Genomic DNA, 21,442 nt, shown 5'->3' on the forward strand with positions numbered 1-21,442 from the left:
GCACAGTAAAATATTTAACAGCCATTTAATACATTGGTTCTTAACTTGTGTGCAGTTCCGTAACGCTCTTCTGTTGTACATATTTTCAGTGATTCCAAGGCACCATTTGCTCAGTGGAACAATGAGCAAGTTTGTAACTGGCTTGAAGACTTTGGACTTGTTCAATACGTGATTTTTGCGAGGCAGTGGGTGAATTCTGGGCACACCCTGCTAACAGCAACACCTCAAGATCTGGAAAAGGTGAGAACTGTTCTCTCTGCCAAGCTATAGGTAGCAAATAGTAGCTGCAGTCAAAATGAAATAGTGGGTCCTGCCAAGCACCCATGCTTTTATCTAAAGAGTTGACAGGAAATTTTCAAATAGCACATTTATCTGGGTAAATTACTTTTGGAAAGTGCCTTCATTGTGTAGCTACATATGGAAAAAAATGTTATTATTAAGTTGGGTTGTTTTACCACAGATCGGGTTATTTTAGCACAGGGTCCTATTTTTGTAAGTGATATTGCTGAAGGGCTGTCTGGTAAGGTTTGCCTCTTTGCAGATGATACCAAAATCTGCAATAGGGTAGACACCCCTGATGGTGTGGATAACATGATAAAGGACTTAGGGCCAGATGCACTAAACTTAACAAGCCAGCAATGTGTTTTTTAAACTAGTTCTAGCTAATTACTGTTATAGTGTGCATGCAATCGATGCACTACCTTTTCCGACCCCATGCACAAAAGCTGTCCCTACCTTTACTGTGGAAATTTTAACGGAGGTCTAGACCTGCTGGTTCTTCATTATCGCAAGTAGAAGGGGAGAAACAAGGCAGGGAAGATGGAGCACCAAAAAAAAAATACACCGGCTTACACGCAGTTTCTTTGCATGTATGAAAGCCATGTATGAAACCACTGCCATGATTATTTTCTCAAGTGACATTTTACTGGCAAGAAATGGGGGGGGGGGGGTGGACAGTAAATGTAAAGCATAAAAGTAATGGTGACTTACCAAAAATGCAAGGAAGACAAGGATCAAACTGCCTCTGCTGGGAAACAGCATCTCCCATGCTTAGAAGCACAACAGAAAAAAGAAAAGCTACGAGAATGGTATGGGATTTGCGTTACAAGACGTATGAGGAGAGACTTGTGGACCTGAACATGTATACCCTGGAGGAAAGGAGAAACAGGGGTGATATGATACAGACGTTCAAATATTTGAAAGGTATTAATCCGCAAACGAACCTTTTCCGGAGATGGGAGGGCGATAGAACAAGAGGTCATGATATGAGAGTGAAGGGGGACAGACTCAAGAAAAATGTCAGGAAGTATTTTTTCACGGAGAGAGTGGTAGATACTTGGAATGCCCTCCCGCGGGAGGTGGTGGAGATGAAAACGGTAATGGAATTCAAGCATGCGTGGGATAAACATAAAGGAATCCTGTGCAGAAGGAATGTATCCTCAGAAGCTTAGCCGAGATTGGGAGGCGGGGCTGGTGTTTGGGTGGTGGGGCTAGTTCTGGGCAAGACTTCTACGGTCTGTGTCCTGAAAATGGCAGATACAAATCAAGGTAAGGTATACACAAGAAGTAGCACATACGAGTTTATCTTGTTGGGCAGACTAGATGGACCGTACAGGTCTTTTTCTGCCATCATCTACTATGTTACTATGTAACAGAGAGGGGCTAAACCAATTGGACAGTGTCAGCCTGGGATGTCCCGCTCACTCACTACTGGAGGGGGACATCAGGAAGTTCGGATCCAATCAGCTCACAGCTCTAGAGGGCACAGATAATGTGTGGTAACACTGTTATTGTATTATGCTAAACATTAGTAAATAGGGGCATTAATATATGAAGTATGATATGCAATTATATATCGTTTACAGAACTATTCTGGAAGGGGGATACTGGGGTTGTTTAATATAATTATCAGAATCTCAGAGGGTGCCTAGGAGCCAGAAAGATAATGGAATGGAGGGGGTACAAGGTTACGTATGCCTAGGGCACTTAATAACCTTGCAATGGTCCTGCCAGGCTATATTATTTGATTCCTCTTTCCAGTATTTATTGCATTCTTGTCTAGCTTTGCATCTCTTTACTTAAAAGAAATCAGAAAGTAAGTAGAGCTCAGCTGACCATGTGTATGACTATCCTCCTTTGCCTCTCAAATTACAGGAGTTGGGAATAAAACATCCTCTTCATCGAAAGAAGCTGCTGCTGGCTCTTAAATGTATAAATGCAAAACAGGAAGAGAAATCGGGACAACTGGATCATGTATGGGTGACTCGTAAGTACTAACACAACAGCTTTTGCTTGGTAGTGGAGGTTGAATGGAAGCATGTTCAACAATCCTTTTTCATTCATATCATGGTCCTAATGTTGTGCCTTACTGATATAAGTTCTCATTCCCATCAGATGTTCAATATCACTATCAAACAAATTGGCTATTTAGAGTTTTCCTTTCTCATGGTCATGATAGAGGAGTGTTTTGATAACAGGAGGGGGAAAATATTCTTGATATTCTGTGGAATGAAGGGGCATAGGATGAAAGTGAAAGAAGGAAGACAGGAATAATCTAAGGAAATACTTCTTTATGGAAAGGGCAGTCAATGCATGGAATGGCCTCCCAGTGGAGGTGGTAGAGATGAAGTATGTATCTGATTTCAAGGTAGCTTAGGACAAGTACATAGACTTTCCTAAGGGAAAGGAAGGGAAAGTAGATGGCATGTATGGGAAAACTGGATAGGCCATATGATCTTCATCTTCCATCATTTTCTGTGTTTTTATGTAAGCCGGATTTGTGAAGGAGCTCAAGTTGCTACTCACGAAAGCCTCTTTAATCTTGTCATTTTTATCCTGAACTTCTAGGGTGGCTCGATGATATTGGTTTACCTCAATATAAAGACCAATTTCATGAAGCAAGAGTGGATGGGAGAATGCTGCAATACTTAACTGTGGTAAGATGGGCTTTGCTAGCTATATCTTATTTTCAGTGGGCCTTTAAGACCTGTGTGATTCATTTATCCCATTTAGCAGACACTGCTATCAAACACATCTATCCATCTGTCTTGCAAGGCATCCACTTAGAAAGGCCTGTGTTGTAACATCCAGTCCTACAGCTTACAGCTTCTAGTTCCCAAACAGCATTTAGGGGCCCTTTTATTAAAGGGTTGCCGTATGGCAACCTGGAACTACCGCTGGCTGAACACAGGTGCCGGTGGTAGTTCACCCCCACCACGTGTCATTTACGGCGCTACAGAAAATTGTTCTCTATTTTTTTACCACAGGAGTTACCTGGCGGTAATTGCTACCCAGTTACCGCCAAGTTAGTGTGGGAGACCTTACCACCACCTCAGTGAGTGGCGGTTAAGTGCTCCCCCTGAAATGGCTGCGCAGCAAGTGCGAACTTAGCGTACGGCCATTTATTTTTTCCACCTTTTTACCTGCTTCAGTAAAAGGGGACTCTGCTTGTGGCAAAAACACACGCTCATGCTAGCGCAGGGTCCCTTTTACTGCAGCTTAGTAAAAGGGCCCCTTATATGTTATGATGACCAGTTCTGAGAATATGTTTCTTATTAAACATTGCCATTTGATCTTATTGAATAATTGTTTAGTGAACACAGCAATGAGTAAGATTATCTTTCCTTTGCAGAATGATCTTCTGTTTTTGAAAGTCACAAGCCAGCTGCATCATCTCAGTATTAAATGTGCTATCCATGTGTTACATGCAAACAAATTTAACCCCCATTGCCTGCGTCGACGGCCGGTGGATGAGGTGAGACCGAGGGGTGTTTTTACTTGCCTAGTGGGTGCTTCTGTGAAAACACTTATCTGCCATCATTTACTATGTTACTGTTGTGTGCTGTCTAATTTGTCCTGCATCAGCAAAGTGTAAAATAGTAAGGGAAATCTTAATGTGAAATGAGTAACCAAAGAATATTAAAATAACTGATTTATTTATCCAAAACAGGCCATTAATATGCCAACTGGATGTGGAAAGTGCTATAAATGAATTTTAGTCCTAAAACATAAGCCATATTGGATTGAGCCAAAGGTCCATCAAGCTCACCATCCTATTTCCAATAGTGGCTATCCAGTTCACAAGTATTCGGCAGGATCCCAAAGCGTAGATCCACTCATTGTTTCATACACCCAGTGATAAGCAAGTACTTTGCTAAATCTACTTGGCTAATAATGGTTTACAAACCCTTCTTCCAGGAAAGTCTAAACACTTCTTAAATACTGCATGAGTTCAGGGCTGGTGGGGGGGGGGGGGGGGGGAGGAGCAAACAGGGAGCCTGTCCTGGGCCCCACAGCTCTTAAGGGCTCCATGGTCTGGCATCTCTTCCACTTCTCCCCACCCTGGTCACACATCTCCTTCCTTGCCCCTCATCTTTCCACTCTACCTTAAAGGACATTTCTTTTCCCGGGTCTTGCAAGCGTGACAGCGATTCATATAAACTGCCTGCAGCCTTCCTGGTGTGTCCCCCACCCCCCAACACAACTTCCTGTTTATGTCTAGTTGGAACTTGGCAGAAGGAAAGTGCTGGGTAAGGCTCCTCCCGTGCATGCTGGTTTTCATGCATAAGTGAAAGACAAGCATGCGGAGGGTGGGGGAGGGGGGAGATGGGAGCAGAAGCTTAAGAATACTGCTACGGCAGTAGAACTTGGAAAGTTCTGGTTGCAGGACCAGAGAAGTTACGCCATTGATTGTGTTCAGTACAAAATGAAGTGCATTTCTGTTTTTATTTCTCTAGTGTTACTGTACTTGCTGAGTTTAATTTCTTGGGGTTCCCAATTCAGTTTTGGTCTTCATGTTTCTATTTATAATATATGATCATTTGTTCTGTATTTGATGAAGGTCTGTCTGTGTTGTGTGCATGTTAAGAAGTCATTTAAAGTTGTTTCATGTGTGGTAGTACTTGCAGGTGGGGAGATCGGGGGGTGGGGGGGGGGATGCAGGTAGGGGATCAAGGGCCACCTCCTTAATTTCTGCCCTGGGCCCCAGCATTACACTGGCCCTGCATAGGTTATAAATCAAAAGGTGCTGAAAGTGTTAATAGAGGGTAATTGTTTAACAGGATGCTTACATAGGTGCCAGGACTTACTTTGTAGACAAAAAGGAAGTGGAATTGTGGAGCCTAGGGAGGAAGTGGGATGAATCGGGAGCTGAAGCAACAGAAGAAGAGGGAGCCTAGAACAAGGAGCAGATTGACTTTCACTGCTGTGCTCCAGACTTACACCATCCCCTCCCGTGTAGGCTGCCTGGAAGGGAGGGGCTAAAGCAGAATACCCCTGCTGCTCTGGAGCCTGAAAGAAGTGGTGGAACTGCTCCAGGCTGTTCCCCCAGAAATTAAGCCCTGGTAGGTGCTATTTTTTATGAAGACAACTAGGCACCTAATTGTCTTTATAAAATACAAGTGCCTTAAGCTATTTTATGATCTCCACTCAAACTCTGCTCCAGGGCCTGCCCACTGGCAAAGTACATGCAATCATGTAAAAACGCATACTTTTATGGCAGTTGATATTTATTAAAAAATTTATATTCCGCCTATAACTAAGCGGATTACAATAAAACATACATAATACAATCAAACAAATAAATCTCAAATTACAATATGCAGAATTAACATAATATGTAATAAGAAGCCATTTATGTTCATATGTGCAGGGATGACTATGAAATTACCTCCATAGTGACTAACATTATGTATCGTTCCAATCTCTGGAATGGGATTTATAAGTTATAAAATATAACTGTGGTGTATATTATCATATAGTTCTGTCAATATATGTTTCATAACTATTTAAGTATGTATGTATTAATGTATTAATTACCACTTTGATATTCATTTGAAAGGCAATATAACAAATTTGCAAATAAATAAGAAATAAAATAAAAATGTTGTAATTGTTCATAGTCATGCTCTTTTTTACTGTAGATAAGAAATTGGTGAGAAGAGCAAGTTAATTAGAACTGACTTTGAGCCATAAAGGTTATTAGTGTCGCTGGTATATGTGTATTGAGAAATACTAATACTTCTTTGACTAAATTGCTAATGCTTTTCTTCTTTGCTCTATTTGTGACTGAGAATGAAATGCTGACACTGTGATTATTCTGTCTTTTTTACCAGAATAATATTTCACCTTCTGAAATCGTCCAGTGGTCCAACCACAGAGTGATGGAGTGGCTGAGATCAGTAGACTTGGCGGAGTATGCACCTAATCTCCGAGGCAGTGGTGTTCACGGTGGTCTTATTGTGAGGACTAGTTTTTTAAAGGAACCCACATTATGCATTTATTTATTTATTGAAGATTTTTAGCCTGCTATTTCTAAAAGTTAAAGTAGGTAACAACTAACATACACAAATGTGTAAAAAAAAAAAAAAATTAAAGTTAAAAAAAATAAAATAATATCAATCAATAATATCAAATATTAAAAAACACTAACCTCCTAATTTAATAAATTTGGGCACCTTTATGCTTGCACAGTTGATAGAATAAGGTCAGTTGTCTATGCAACTTAACTCCAATTAACAGTCAACTGTTGGCTATAATTGTCCTTAATCAGTGCTAATTGGCACCAATTATCAGTTATGCACATAACTACCCTTAGTCAATAATCTATAAGCTTTGTGCTAAAATTCCAGAGTGTGCAACTTCAATTGTATGTTTGGACATGGGAGGGGGCATGGGCAGGTCAGGGGTGTGTCAGACAGATACATAGGTTATAGAACACTATCGAGTATGCGCATAACTGCCTACAGTTAGGTGCGACCACTTATACCAGCCTTTGAGCTAGCGTAAGTGCTCACACCTAATATTAGGCACCCAGATGCAGACTTACACTAGTATTCTATAAGAGCGATTCCACGTGGCACTACTGTTATAGAATTTGTGCTCAGCATGCATCATCCCGGTGCCTACATTTCGATGCCTTTTCTTGAATTTACTCCTAAATGCACAAAGCTCAACTTACAGCAATAAAAATATCATATTGTAAATTAGGTAATTACAATACTATGACTTCTTAAATGATATGATATATGAGTCAGGAAGTATGTTGCACAGAACTGGGCTGTCACCGAAAAAGTGCAAGAATGAGTCTCAGCCAAGCAAATCTGGCAATATATTGGTACATTTAATAAACGTTGATTCTCCGATCTCAACGATAGTGGTGGACAGTAAAGTCTCAATAATATAGCAATTGCAACAGATGCTTCATTACAAAGAGCCTTATGAGCTAAAGTAAGAATCTTATATATGATGCGCCAGGCAACTGGCAACCAATGCAAAGCATGTAAACGTGGAGTTGCATGGTCAGACTGATGAGCTCCCATCAGTATTCATGTGGCTGCATTCTGAAAATCTTGGAAGCCATACTTGTGAAAAGCAAACTGTGTCGGGAAATCTCTAAATGTTATCGTACTTTCCAGAGGGAAAGGAGGTTTAGGAGATTACTGTGTCTCCAGACAAGTTAGTTTACCTCATACCTTAATAGTAGTAAATGGCATTTATAAGCCAGGGTACACTGGGCATGATCTCCGTTGCTCAAATTCACTGCTAGTGCTTTCCTTCTGGATTTCATAATGTGGAAGTTCTTTTTAATGAAGCTGGAAGTACCTAATAAACCAGGAACAATTTCTTTATCTTTAGGTATAGGCACAGTTTAGGGAGGGCATAGGGGGTGCTGTGTTTTGGTGTTAACCCATTAGTGCCCAATGTTCCTATATGGAAACAAATCAATTTGTTCCCATATGGCTTATTATGAGAACATTGGGCACTAATGGGTTAGTGCTGAGTTACTCTCTGTCTCACCCCTTCCAATATGATTTCCTTACTCTTTGTCCTCTAAAGTAAGCAGGTCAAATATACCTTGTCTTTATGCCTCATGTGCCTGGTCTCTGATTGCCGATTTTGGTACTCGAGGGTATGCTGTTTCCATAAATTCTGTCTTTCTTGATCTTCACCTTCATTCTTGAAAATATCTATACCCTTGGTTCCATTATGGTCTTTGTCTTAAGCAGTGCTTTTTTTGTAGAAAAAAAGGTGCCGGTACTCATTGTGGGCGGGGTCACCACACATGGCACCGCCCCTATTATAGCCACACCCACATTAGTCACACCCCTTGTACCAGCCATGGCGCATATAAACAGACATCATTGAAAATATTATACTAGTATAGGAGAAAAAATAATTTGATTTTTTTTCATTATAAATAATTTCTGTAAGCTGTTACAGCTCCAGTATACCCAGTGCAAAATAAGACAAATTCCAAACACTAAAATGAAAATAAAATGATTTTTTCTACCTTTGTTGTCTGGTGACTTTGTTTTTCTATCCATATTGGTCCCAGTCTCTGATTCTGCTGCTATCTGTTCTCTTAACTCCATTTCCAGGGCTTCCTTTCCATTTATTTCTTTACTTTCTTCCTTTCTTCTTCTTTTGTTGCCCTGCATCCATAAGTAAAAGCTGGGTCCTCCTCCATGGAATTGACTGGAGGAGGTATAACATGAATCCAGCTTTTGCCTATTTTCTCCATCCATGTGCAGTTTTTCTCCTCTTCCCTTTCCCTCATCTCCATCCATGTGCATCTTCTTTTTTCTTTCCTCCCCTCCATTCATGTCCAGCACTTCTCCTCTCTCCTCCCCTCCATCCAAGTCAGCATTTCTCCTCTCTCCTAGCCAACACCTCCATCCATCCATGTCCAGCAATTCTCCTCTATCTCCTGCTCTCCTCTCCATCCATTTCTAGCATTTCTCCTCTCTCCCCTCTCATCCATGTCCAGCAATTCTCTCTTCCCTGTCCTCCCCTCCCTGTCCAGCGATTCTCCTCTCTCCCCTCCATGTCCAGCAATTCTCTCTTCCCTGTCCTCCCCTCCCCATCCAGCGATTCACCTCTCTCCCCTCCATGTCCAGCAATTCTCTCTTCCCTGTCCTCCCCTCCCCATCCAGCGATTCACCTCTCTCCCCTCCATGTCCAGCAATTCTCTCTTCCCTGCCCTTCCCATGTCCAGCAATTCTCTCTCCCCTGCCCTTCCCTCCCATCCCATGTCCAGCAATTCTCTCTCCCCTGCCCATCCCATGTCCAGCAATTCTCTCTCCCTTGCCCTTCCCTCCCATCCCATGTCCAGCAATCCTCTCTCCCTTGCCCTTCCCTCCCATCCCATGTCCAGCAATTCTCTCTCCCCTGCCCTTCCCTCCCATCCCATGTCCAGCAATTCTCTCTCCCTTGCCCTTCCCTCCCATCCCATATCCAGCAATTCTCTCTCCCCTGCCCTTCCCATGTCCAGCAATTCTCTCTCCCTTGCCCTTCCCTCCCATCCCATGTCCAGCAATTCTCTCTCTCTTGCCCTTCCCTCCCATCCCATGTCCAGCAATTCTCTCCCCTGCCCTTCCCTCCCATATCATGTCCAGCAATTCTCTCTCCCCTGCCCTTCCCATGTCCAGCAATTCTCTATCCCCTGCCCTTCCCTCCCATCCCATGTCCAGCAATTCTCTCTCCCCTGCCCTTCTCTCCCATCCCATGTCCTGCAATTCTCTCTCCCCTGCCCTTCCCATGTCCAGCAATTCTCTCTCCCTTGCCCTTCCCTCCCATCCCATGTCCAGCAATTCTCTCTCTCTCTTGCCCTTCCCTCCCATCCCATGTCCAGCAATTCTCTCTCCCCTGCCCTTCCCTCCCATATCATGTCCAGCAATTCTCTATCCCTTGCCCTTCCATCCCATCCCATCCCATGTCCTGCAATTCTCTCTCCCCTGCCCTTCCCATGTCCAGCAATTCTCTCTCCCTTGCCCTTCCCTCCCATGTCCAGCAATTCTCTCTCCCCTGCCCTTCCCTCCCATGTCCAGCAATTCTCTCTCCCTTGCCCTTCCCTCCCATGTCCAGCAATTCTCTCTCCCCTGCCCTTCCCTCCCATTATTTCCAGCGATTCTCCGCCTCCCTCCTGCCCTCCCATCGACGTGCAGCGATTTTTCCGTCCCTCCCCTGCCCTCACCTCTCCCATATCCAGCAATTCTTCGTCCTCCTTCACTGCCTGCCAGCCAGCGTCGGACGCAGAAGCGAACGGTGCAGGCAGCGATTGGCTGGCAGCGTCGTAGCTTCCCTCTGCAAGTCCCGCCTATGCGTAAACAGGAAGTTGTAGGCGGGACTTGCAGAGGGAAGCTACGACGCTGCCAGCCAATCGCTGCCTGCACCGTTCGCTTCTGCGTCCGACGCTGGCTGGCAGGCAATAAAGGAGGACGCTGGGGGACGAAGAATCGCTGGAAATGGGAGAGGTGAGGGCAGGGGAGGGACGGAAAAATCACTGCACGTCGATGGGAGGGCAGGAGAGAGGCGGAGAATCGCTGGAAATAATGGGAGGGGAGGGGAGGAGGAGAAAAAGGTGCCGGTACGCCGTACCGTTGCGTACCGGCACAAAAAAAGCACTGGTCTTAAGACTAGTTCATAAAGTTAAAAGGAACTGGAGGAGGTCAAAGTCCTTAGTTGCTTTACAGATTTGTAAAGAAAGGCAAAATCAACTGCCCTCGGGAAGGCTAAAAAGGATTATTTTTTAAATCTATAACATCTGTAGAAACCTTTCTAAACACCACATTTTCTCCCTTATCTGTAAATTGACTTCTCTCTTGTTTAGTTTTGCCTGAGTTTCTTGATGCTGAGATTCTAGCCTGATTTTTAGAAGTTCAACATTCTGACAGTTCGTCTGATGAGGCTTGTTAATTCAGTTGTGTGCACAGTTTTGCCATACAGCCAAATTAGCATGCACAACTTAAGGCGCCATATATAGAATTTGGGGGTCAAGGCAGAAGGGAACAGCATATATAGAAAGAAAAGGACTGACCCCAAAAGCAAGGTAGAAAATCAGATTTAGCATTTTAAATAAAAATAATTTATTTTAACTGCATGTAGAGCCCCAGGCCGATCAGAAACAGATATACGTTATTTAGGAAAAGTTTGTGTAAACCAATATGTTTTAAGCATGACCTTAAATTTAGTGAATGTAGGCTTGGTTACATAATATCCAGCTTAAGCCTTTGTTGAAGATAATGGGAGCTGTATTTGACTCTGCAGCCTCCTTTGATTTGCAAGTGGCTGCTAGGGTCAAATCCAGTTTTTATGCCTTGTGCCAGATCAGGTCTCATAGATTTTTCTTTGACCGGGATGCTTTGCTCACCTTATTACATGCTCTGATAATAAATCAGCTGGATTACTGTAACATTCTTTATAATTGTATTTGACAGTCTCTCTTCTTAGATGATTGCAGCTTATTCAAAAGACTGCTAGTCATCTTTTGAAATATCTCATATGTCCCGATCATATATTTTGTAACAGATTCTTGAACCTCATTTCAATTCCGATACGCTGGCTATGCTTCTTAACATTCCACCGCAAAAGACTCTCCTGAGACGCCACCTATCAACAAACTTCATCATGTTGATTGGTCGTGAACTTCAACGAGAAAAAAGAGAAAGCATGGACTCTGCATCTTACACGCCCCTCACCACCACTGCAAAAGTCCGGGTGAGCTATAATTGGAACTGAATTACTTACTTTATAAAGATGTCAGGTCTCTTCTAGGGTCCTGCTTTGTACTTTTAGAAGATAGGCAGGGAAGATACATAGAAACACATGTTGTGCCTATTTTATAAAAACTTAAAAACCCCAAAACTTCAACAAGAAAAAGAAAAACACAAGTTGCCCATGTAAACCTCTTCATATAAAATGATAATATTGTGTGAAGGGAAAACTGTCAATAGACTCCCTTATTAATGTGGTAACCAATTAAAGAAACTGTCATCAAGGGTGACCCCAGATTTCTCAAAAACCACTGAATTATGGTGACAGAGATTAACAGAAGTTAGGCCCTTTATAGAACAGATGCAAAATAGGTGCCTTCTTGGCACCTAAAATTAGACCCCCCCCCCCCCCCTTTATAGAATTTTCCTCCTTGGGGGTAATGTTAAAAAGCTTTTTGCACATGGACAGCCTGTTTACATATGCAAAAGGGCTTTTACAAAACTGCACAACCCATGGATGTAGCCAGCCTTCCAATTTTGGGGTACACCCAGGGGTGGTCTGAGGGGGGCAATGCATTGCTCCCTCCTCCTCTCCCTGCACGCTAAATATACCTTTGCTGGAGGGGGATGCCAAAGCCCCACCAGCAAAATATATACAGTGCCGCCATTCCCCTCCTCCTTGCACTGATTCCTTAAGGCAGAAGTCGGCGAAATGCCTTCAGCCCCCGATGCCAGGTCTTTTCATGCATGTTGCCAACTTCTGCCTTAAGGAAGCAGCACAAGGAGGAGGGGGAGCGTTGGCACTGTATTTATTTGGCTGGCAGAGCTTCAGCATCCTGCCAGCAAAGGTAAAGGGATGCTGCAGTTCTGGAGAGGGCCTGAGCCCAAAATGGTGGTGGGGTGGGGGCTAGGATCCCCAATGCTGCACCACTGTCATAACCATATATGGATATAAAAGAACACGTTTAGAAAGCTTATGCCTACAGGAGGTGTTCCCAGGGACATAGTTGAGTGGAACGGAGGCGGAATTGTGATGTCCACATGGACTTTTATAAAATACACATGCATACGGATTGAGTGCATACACAAATTTGGAGAAAGTTTAACACTGTGCATGGGCATTTGTGGACTGTTGGAGATGGTTCTGATAGCCTTCTTTGTAAAGGCACCTAGGTTGTTTTTATAACCTGGGCATAAAATTGGTGCCTTTTTGACTTCTCAGACAAGGGTCGTGTTATAAAATTGCTCTCTAATTTCTGATAGCCTACTTTCTTGCATGCATATCCTGGGCACATTTATAAACATCTATCTGAGTTTCAAAACTGTTCTGTAGTTATATAACTGTAGAGTGAGGGGGGAAAGAATGATGGGTGGGTTTATGGAGTTTTATATCTGCGCGTTTTCACCACAAGTGTTTTGTTCCTTCCTTTTCTTTGGGTTGTAACTGCTTAAAATGTCAATAAAGTTGAGCACTAAAAAGAAACAGAACAAAACTGTTCTATACACTCTAGTTCAGGGGTGGGCAGCCATGGTCCTCAAGGGCCACAATCCAGTCAGGTTTTCAGAATTTCCATAATGAATATGCATGATATCTATTTGCAAACCAATCTCATGCATATTCGTTATAAAAATCTTGAAAATCTGACTGGGTTGCAGCCCTCAAGAACCGTGGTTGACCCCAGCCCTGCTCTAATTGCTAAAGTTGCCTCAGTAATTCTGTGTGAATTGTGCAGGTTGACGGCTGTTTCCCCCCCCCCCCCCCCCCCCCCCCTCATTTCTTTTATGATCTTACTGGTAAGCTCAGTAGTCTTCCTCATTCAAGGTTTTGGGGCACACATTAACCCTTCTTGGATGGGACTAAAACAGCTAAACTTCTTTATATGTTGTTGTAGCCAAAGAAACTTGGATTCTCGCATTTCGGACACCTCAGGAAAAAGAAATTTGACGATTCTACAGACTACGTTTGCCCCATGGATGCAAATCAGAACACCACGAATGGCGTCCAGAGGAGCTGTGCAGGGATGAAAGGACTGAGCCCCATTTCTAACAGGGAACTGGAGCAGGTGGGACAGAAGCATCTCATCTAGCATCCTAATCCTCATCTTCATCACCATGCATACCAAAGCTTAGCAGTAACAGTGTGATACCATGTAACACAAACTGCCTGCCCGTATGCGCATGAATTTGGTGAGCATGCCCAACCATGGACTTACCATGAGCTTCAGAGAGTATTTATATTTATATATGGAGAATTCTGTTTCTAATTGTCAGGTTGCTGAACCTATGCCTCACTTTGAGGAGCATGCAGCCTACATAGTGTTTGAACTGATTTTGACTGTTCCGAACTTCAGAAGTAGGGAATATCAAATCTCTTTATTTTTATCTAACACGGAGATTACTCTGATTTAAGATTCTTTCATGATTTATGCCACATGTATTTAAATACCAGCATTATAAACAACTGAATAAAACATTGTTTGGATTAATTTGTACAGACATATGAAACTGTATAACTGTATTTTATTCTCATTAAAGTTTAACTGCATTTTATGAAATCGGTATTCAAACAGCAGTTATACATTTTGCAGTGTGCTAAGCATGTAACTCCTTAAAAAAAATATATCTGGGGGCCTCATAGGGTAAATTCATGAAAGGTCACCTAAAATTAGGTGCCAAACATTTGGGTGATAAGGGAAAAATGATATAAATGGCGCTCAAAAATTGGCGCTGAACAGTATTCTATAAATGGCATTCCAGGGTCGGTGCCCTTGATAGAATATTGCTTAGCACCGGGATTTGCGCTCAACTTTGGGAGTGAGGAGTTACACCGACTGAAACCAGGTGTAAATCCCGACGTGCAAGTTGGGCGCAGATCCCCTGAATTCTATAACACCACACACATTTTAAGGGAACAACCCTAGCCCACCCATCCCCTCCAATAGCCACACCCCCTTTGCAGATCTGCGTGAAAATATTTACACGCTATTCTATAAATGGGCGAGTAAGTGTGTTTGGTGCGGATCAGCCATTTTTCCCTATTTAGGTGCCTTACATCTGTTATAATGCTTTTTCATGCCAAATTCACCTTGGAAATAGCGCCTAATGTTCGGTGCCTAAGTTTCGATTCTATGATGGCAGGTTCCATGCAGAATTGCCGTTACAGAATGCTAGTATAAGTCCGCATTTACGCACCTAACCACTTACGCCAGCCCCTCCCCCAGTCCATGCCCCCTTGCAGTTGTGTGCTATGGATTTTGCGCACACATTTTATAGAACACCAAGGTCAGTTGCATGTGTAAGTGCTAATTGGTGCCAATTAACACTAGTGTCAATCTGCCTGATATTTACGCTATTTAACCGGTCAGAACAGATGCTAACCAGTTAAATAGTGGTTTACTGGCTATCTGCCAATATTCAGCGGGGGATAACCGGCTATCCTCCACTGAATATCCACAGTGAGCGGCTGGCGGATAACCGGTTATATCACATGATATAACCATTTATCCACAGATTTTTAAACTGGGTTTGGTGGTCATAATTGGCCATGTCTAACCCTGGTATATCTTTACCTGGTTTAAAGATAGCATGCTATGTCTGAATATTGACATAGCCGGTTATCTTTAAAGCACTTGAAAAAACCCAGATATTCAATGCCGGTCACTGGAAATAGCCTAGCATTGAATATCCGGGTTCAGTACGGATCGCGGGAGACAGCTTGGCTATCTCCCGCAGTCTGAATATTGGGGCCAATTTATTTAACTCTAACATTGTAGAATTCTCTTCCACAAACTGTCTGAGCTATTGTGTCATTATCTTGTTTTAAATGTCTTCTTAAAGCTTTTTTTTGGTCTCAAGCTTTTCAGGCAGTCTCCTAGAGGTGTCAACTTAGGCTATTTGTTCTTTTATCCTTTTATTATTTTTTTTTTAGTATTTTATTGTTTACGACTGGAATGATTGGTCTGGTGTGTGTGTGTGTGCTGTCCTATTTTTTAAATAGAGTTCTTTTCTTTTTATGTATTTGAAGTATTGTAAACCGCTGCGATTACTTTGGTGAATAAGTGGTATATCAAATTTAATAAAGTATAAACAATTATCAGCTGATTATCATTTTAAGTTACACACTCAACTGACCTTGTTCTATAACTGGTGCATACAAATTTGCATGGTATATGTTGTTTTCTTTATTTCTTTTTGTTTCTGTTGCTCTACATACAATACAAGTCTAAAAATCTGGACTGCTCAGGGATTGGGTCACTCTGGATTTTTGGATTTTCTGGCTTCTGAGGCAGTACTTTTTAAAATTCAATCCAGCATCTCTTTTCCCCATCCAGTGTATCTCTTCATCAAGCCCCCCCCCCCTTCCCCCATGGCTACATCTCCCTCACCTACCCTCCCTCCCCCCATGGCTACTTCTGCCTCACCTACCCTCCCTCCTCCCCGCATGTTCTGGCGTCTCTCCTTTCCCTGCCAGCCCTGCCCACTGCTGTCTCTCACTCCTCCTTTTCAGAAGGCTCCTGTACTGCAGCACCAAGGGCAACTTTACTCACAGGCTGCCTCCAGCCTGCACCGGGCCTTTCCCTCTAACCCGTCCTGCCCCTTCTGATGCAACGTCCGGAGGAGTGAGAGAGCGCCATGAGCAGGGCTGGGAGTGGAGGGAGAGATGCTGGACCATGTGGGGGGTGGGGTAGCAAGGAGGGAGACTTGTAGTCTGGATTCTCAGGCAGTCCGAATATCGCTATTTTTAGGGATTCGGATTTCTGGCGTCTGGATTTTTGGATTTCTACTGTACACTGAATCATTTTAGCATATGTTAAATGGTTCTAGTACACAGTTTAGCATTTAACCCTTTAACATGCATGCAAGGAAAATGTTTTCAAAGGTTTTTAAAATATCTTTTCAAATGGATAAGAATTGTCCTTGTTATTTCCCTCTTGTTTTAAAGTGATAGCACACCCTAAATTTGGGTTAGTAGATAATTGTATTAAATGTATTCTAAAACCTGTAATGACCACTTACAATAGGAAAGTTAATTTTTCATGACTCGCTGCAACTAACAAACCTCACTTGCAAGTCGTGATGCATTTGCCTGGAGTTGCAACATACATTTTAGCTTTGCATGTACAAGAGTAATTCTGAATGCACTTTCTGGTGTCTACCACCAAGAAAACTAACACCCAGAACCTCTTTTTTGTCATGTTTCAGAAATGTGAAAAACTGTTAATTTCTGTGTGACTGTCCCAAGAATGCACATTAATAACATCCTAGGTTGATTGGTCATAATGTCCTTATTTTCTGTAACAAAAGAGAGAGTTCTTTGAGATACTGTTGCTCATGGTCAGCTGAAGCCTCTGGACACAGGTTATCCAGAATGCCGTTGTTGACAATACTTTGAAACCCTCTGCTCAGTGCGCTGGGGTGGCAAAGAAAGCAAATAGAATGTTAGGTATTATTAGGAAAGGAATGGAAAATAAAAACAAGGATGTTATAATGCCTTTGCATCGCTCCATGGTGCGACCACACCTTGAATATTGTGTGCAGTTCTGGTCGCTGCATCTCAAAAAAGATACAGTAGAATTAGGAAAGGTACAGAGAAGGGCAACGAAAATGATAAAGGGAATGGGACGACTTCCCTATGAGGAAATGCTGAAATGGCTAGTGCTCTTCAGCTTGGAGCAAAGATAGCTGAGGGGAGCTATGATAGAGGTATATGAAATAATGAGTGACGTGGAACGAGTAGACGTGAATCGCTTGTTTACTGTTTCCAAAAATACTAAGATTAGGGGGCATGCAGTGAAGCTACAAAGTAGTAAATTTAAAACGAATTGGAGAAAATATTTCTTCACTCAACGTGTAATTAAACTCTGAAATTCGTTGCCAGAGAATATGGTAAAAAAGCAGTTAGCTTAGCAGGATTTTAAAAAGGTTTGGCTATCTTCCTAAAAGAAAAGGCCATAAGCCATTGTTAAAATGGACTTGGGAAAATCCACTGCTTATTTCTAGGACAAGTAGCATTAAATGTATTGCACTGTTCTGGGATCTTGCCAGGTAGTTGTGACGTGCCCTGGATTGACCACTGTTGGAAACAGGATACTAGGCTTGATGGACCTTCGGTCTGTCCCTGTGTGGCAACACTTATGAACGTATGTACTATTTGTTTTGGCTACTGCATGCTTTTACAGATGGAGCACTCAGAAGGAACAGTCATACAGATAGGGGCATTTTCTCAAGATATTAACAATCTTACGGTATGTATCATTGTACAGTATTTGTATACCCTTCAACCTTATTGGGAATGAATGCATTACTAACTTAGGGGCCCTTTTACTAAAATGCGGATTTATCACAGCTCTTATGGAGGGTGTTTTTAAAATATTTTATTGCAGGTCATGAGCTAATGCTATCATTAGTACACAGTACCTGCGTGGAGTTAACATGGGAGCAGCTATCACCTCCTAAGTAGCTGGATAACACAGGAATGTCCACTCCCGCCTATGATACACCGCCTCCTAAAAATATATATTTTTTAAATGGATATTGCGCTGGTTAGTGCATGCAAACAGGCAAAATACTGCAAAACACTTTAATGTGTTCTGCAGTATTTTCCAGCCTCTTAATACTGGTTAGAATGTGAGCCTGTTCTCACATTATAACTAGTATTAAGGGCTTAATGCCCTTTAGTAAAATGGCCTCTTAGTTTACAGAGGTGTCAAAAGATTGGCCCAACTTCAAAACTGAGCCAGTTTAATCTTTGCCTTTAAAACTTCCTCTTTTCCTCTCCTCCAGCTGGCTAAATTTACACCACTAAAATCACAAGCAGACAGATGATCAAAACCCCACACTGTTCCAAACAGCGCTCCAAAAATAGCGCTGGAACAGCGCGGGGCATTATTAGACCTATGATCAGAGATAAATGTATGCAAATTTAAGCAAGCAATTATCTCTGATCATGGGTAGAAGTGCGGGAGAATTGTGCCTGAGCATGCGCTCAGCACAATCCTCCCGCACTTGTTTGACAGGTCTGGGCTGTCAAAAGCCCAAACCTGTCAAACACAGGGGCTGGAGGTCCATGGGACCACCAGGCCCCAACTACCCCTGCCCCGAGCAATGGGGGCTGGAGGTCCGGCGGACCTCCGGTCCCCCCGATGATCCCTCCCTCAAGTTCAGGGAGGGCTGGAGATCCGGTGGGTCTCCTATCCCTCCTAGTCCCCCAACAAGGGGTCCCTGGTGGTCTAGACCCCCCTACCTTGTATGTTGGAGGAGGGAAGGTAACCTGTCTCCCTCCTCTTCCTGCGGCGCCCAGCCCTGCCCAGTGTATCCTGGGTTCCCTTATATGGTGTATAGCCCTGCCTAGCGCATTCCAGGATGCACTGGGCAGGGCTGTGCACCGCCATTTTGCGGCGTCGCAGAGAGGCAGGCTACCCTCCCTCATCCAACACACAAGGTAGGAGGGTCTGGATCACCAGGGACCCCTTGCTGGGGGACTGGGGGGGGCTGGATTCCCACCGGATCTCCAGCCCTCCCTGAACCTGGGGGGGGGATCGTTGAGGGGGACTGGAGGTCCAGCGGACCTCCAGCCCCCCTGTTGCTGGGGGGGGGGGGTTGGTTGGTCGCCCACTAGGCCACCAGGGACCCTTTGCTGGGGGCGTTAGGGGGGGGCTGGAGACCCACCGGATCTCCAGCCCTCCCTGAACCTGGGGGGGGGGCCGGAGGTCCACCGGACCTCCAGCCCCCTGTCGCTGGCAGATTTGCTGTTGGGGGGAATGGGGGCCTGCCAGCATGCGAATGCCAATGATCTGCAAACCCTAACGCCAGCTCGGAGCTAGCGTAGGATTTGCCACGCTGGCCGCTGATCATTGGCGATGAATATGTTTAGCCCTGTTTAGCATGCATTTGCTTGCTAGTTATGTTCGGAGCCTTCGAGCACGTTGTTTCACGCGCTCAAGGGCTCTGATCATGGGGCGTTAGCAAACGCCGGCGCTAGTATGGTGCTAACAGCCTCTAGCGCCGGCGTTTGCTTCTGATCATCCCCCTGAAGGTGGGAAAATTCAGCTGTACCATAAAGTGGTGGCTCTATGGGCTTCTGATTTTCAGCATTTCACTAAGTTCAGTCAGGCCACCCCAGTCACACAAATGGCAAGCGTAAATCTAGCCAGGCAAAGTTTGGTCAGCTGTATTTAGAGAAAAGTTTCAGAGAAAAACCTAGCCAGTAAGTTTGGCTAAAAAATGACCAGACAAAATTAACCAGTTCCTTCTGTCATTTGATAGCTATAGATGATAGCAGGGAAAGATGAATTGACATATTCAGTCTTCCCAGGTGTTCTTTCCACCCTTATAAGGATATAGTGGAACGGACAACCACAAAAACTTGAGTACCTGTAGGATATTGGGCCTTATCGTACCTTACCCAAGTCACTTTTTGTGGTCTTCCTCCTTAATTTTGTGCTATCCTTGTCAGATGAGCATACAAATTCCTGTAATTAATCCACTGCTTTCAGACTTAATCCATTGCCTGTCCTCCAAGTCAGGGTAGATGAGCGTACAAATTCCCGTACTTAATCTATTGCCTGTCCTCCAAATGTCAGAATAGATGAGTGTACAAGTTCCCGTATGTAATCAATTGCCTATCCTCCACATGTCGGGGTAGATGAACATACAAGTTCCTGTACTTAATCACTGCCTATCCTCCACATGTCGGGGTAGATGAGCGTACAAGTTCCCGTACTTAATCCATTACCTGTCCTCCCCATGTCAGGGTAGGTAAGAGTACAAGTTCCCGTACTTAATCCATTGCCTAGCCTCCACATGTCAGGGTAGATGAGTATACAAGTTCCTATACTTAACCAATGCCTATCCTCCACATGTCAGGGTAGATGAGCGTACAAGTTCCTGAACTTAATCCATGTCTTCCTCATGTGTTCTCACCAAACTTTGTAATAATCTAAATAGCTACCAAAACTAGAGGGTGTATGTGCTGTCCCAATAGGGTTCTTTTTTCATATCTATGGCAGCTGATGTATTAAAAAAAAAAGCTGATTACTGAGGCTGGATAGCCCAATTGTACGCTGCTGCCAAGTCTACAGTGGCTGAATCCCTACTAGGGAAATATTTTCATCATACTCCAAGGATCCTATTTTTTGTAGGCTTTGTCCCATTCTATAGCTATAGAAAATATAAAATGCATAAAAATATATGTTGAAAATATTTGTCTTGGGTTAATTGTAGTTTGACTCCTTTTTCGTTGACAGGCCAAAACAGCTAAATTCTCTCTTACAAATTGAGTGCTATGTTTATACTTTCAGAATATGCTTAGTGAAGATGAGATCCTGAATAATTGTATGTTTTTACCACCTCCTTATGAAGACTGGAGATAACCTAACATGACTCTGGAGCAAGACTGGTACAGTAATACAGAAGAGTTTTAAACTATCCAGAGGAAAGCACTGAGTATATATTTTTGCACACAGTGACTATTTCATTATGGAGGAATCTTTTTTTACTTGCAGAACTACCTTCCGTAAAATGTTACTGGACCTTCAAGAGCTTCACGTGTTATTTTGCCAAGGAAAGCCCACTGGATGGACAGCAGAGGGCACCTGTTTTCCACTTAGGCTGGTGAAATCTGGGTGGAGGGGGGAAGGATACAAACCTGTTCCTAAGTTACCAAATTTAATTGCTCTTGAGTATAATCACACACTCAAGCCTTCAGAATTTGTTTGGTTTCTATTAATTGTTTTCAAAATAAAATAGTGCCTGATTTGGGGATGGTTTGTAGACACTTGAATTAGTTTTTGTTTTGTATAACTTGCATACACTAAGTATTTCCTTCTCTCCAGAGGACTTACAATTGTAAAAGATAATTCTATGCAAGAGCATGCATATGTTACAAAATGGTAGCACGCATGTGATTGGCACCAATAATTGAAAGTTATATGCATAAGTGATAGGCACTA

General features: G+C 43.2%; 1 protein-coding gene across 1 annotated transcript in view; it reads left to right on the forward strand.

The window, feature by feature from the left end:
- PPFIBP2 (PPFIA binding protein 2) overlaps positions 1-21,237 on the forward strand; it is a 310,354-nt gene extending 289,117 nt beyond the window's left edge. The window contains 9 exon segments of the mRNA XM_030200947.1: positions 90-240; positions 2,155-2,266; positions 2,848-2,936; positions 3,632-3,754; positions 6,114-6,239; positions 11,308-11,496; positions 13,385-13,555; positions 17,672-17,737; positions 20,792-21,237. Of these exon segments, the coding sequence (XP_030056807.1) occupies positions 90-240; positions 2,155-2,266; positions 2,848-2,936; positions 3,632-3,754; positions 6,114-6,239; positions 11,308-11,496; positions 13,385-13,555; positions 17,672-17,737; positions 20,792-20,863 (1,099 nt within the window). The 3' untranslated portion in view covers positions 20,864-21,237.
- The last annotated feature ends 205 nt before the right edge of the window (positions 21,238-21,442 follow it).

The sequence above is a fragment of the Microcaecilia unicolor genome, chromosome 4 (assembly GCF_901765095.1).
Source record: "Microcaecilia unicolor chromosome 4, aMicUni1.1, whole genome shotgun sequence".
Taxonomy (NCBI): Eukaryota; Metazoa; Chordata; class Amphibia; order Gymnophiona; family Siphonopidae; genus Microcaecilia; species Microcaecilia unicolor.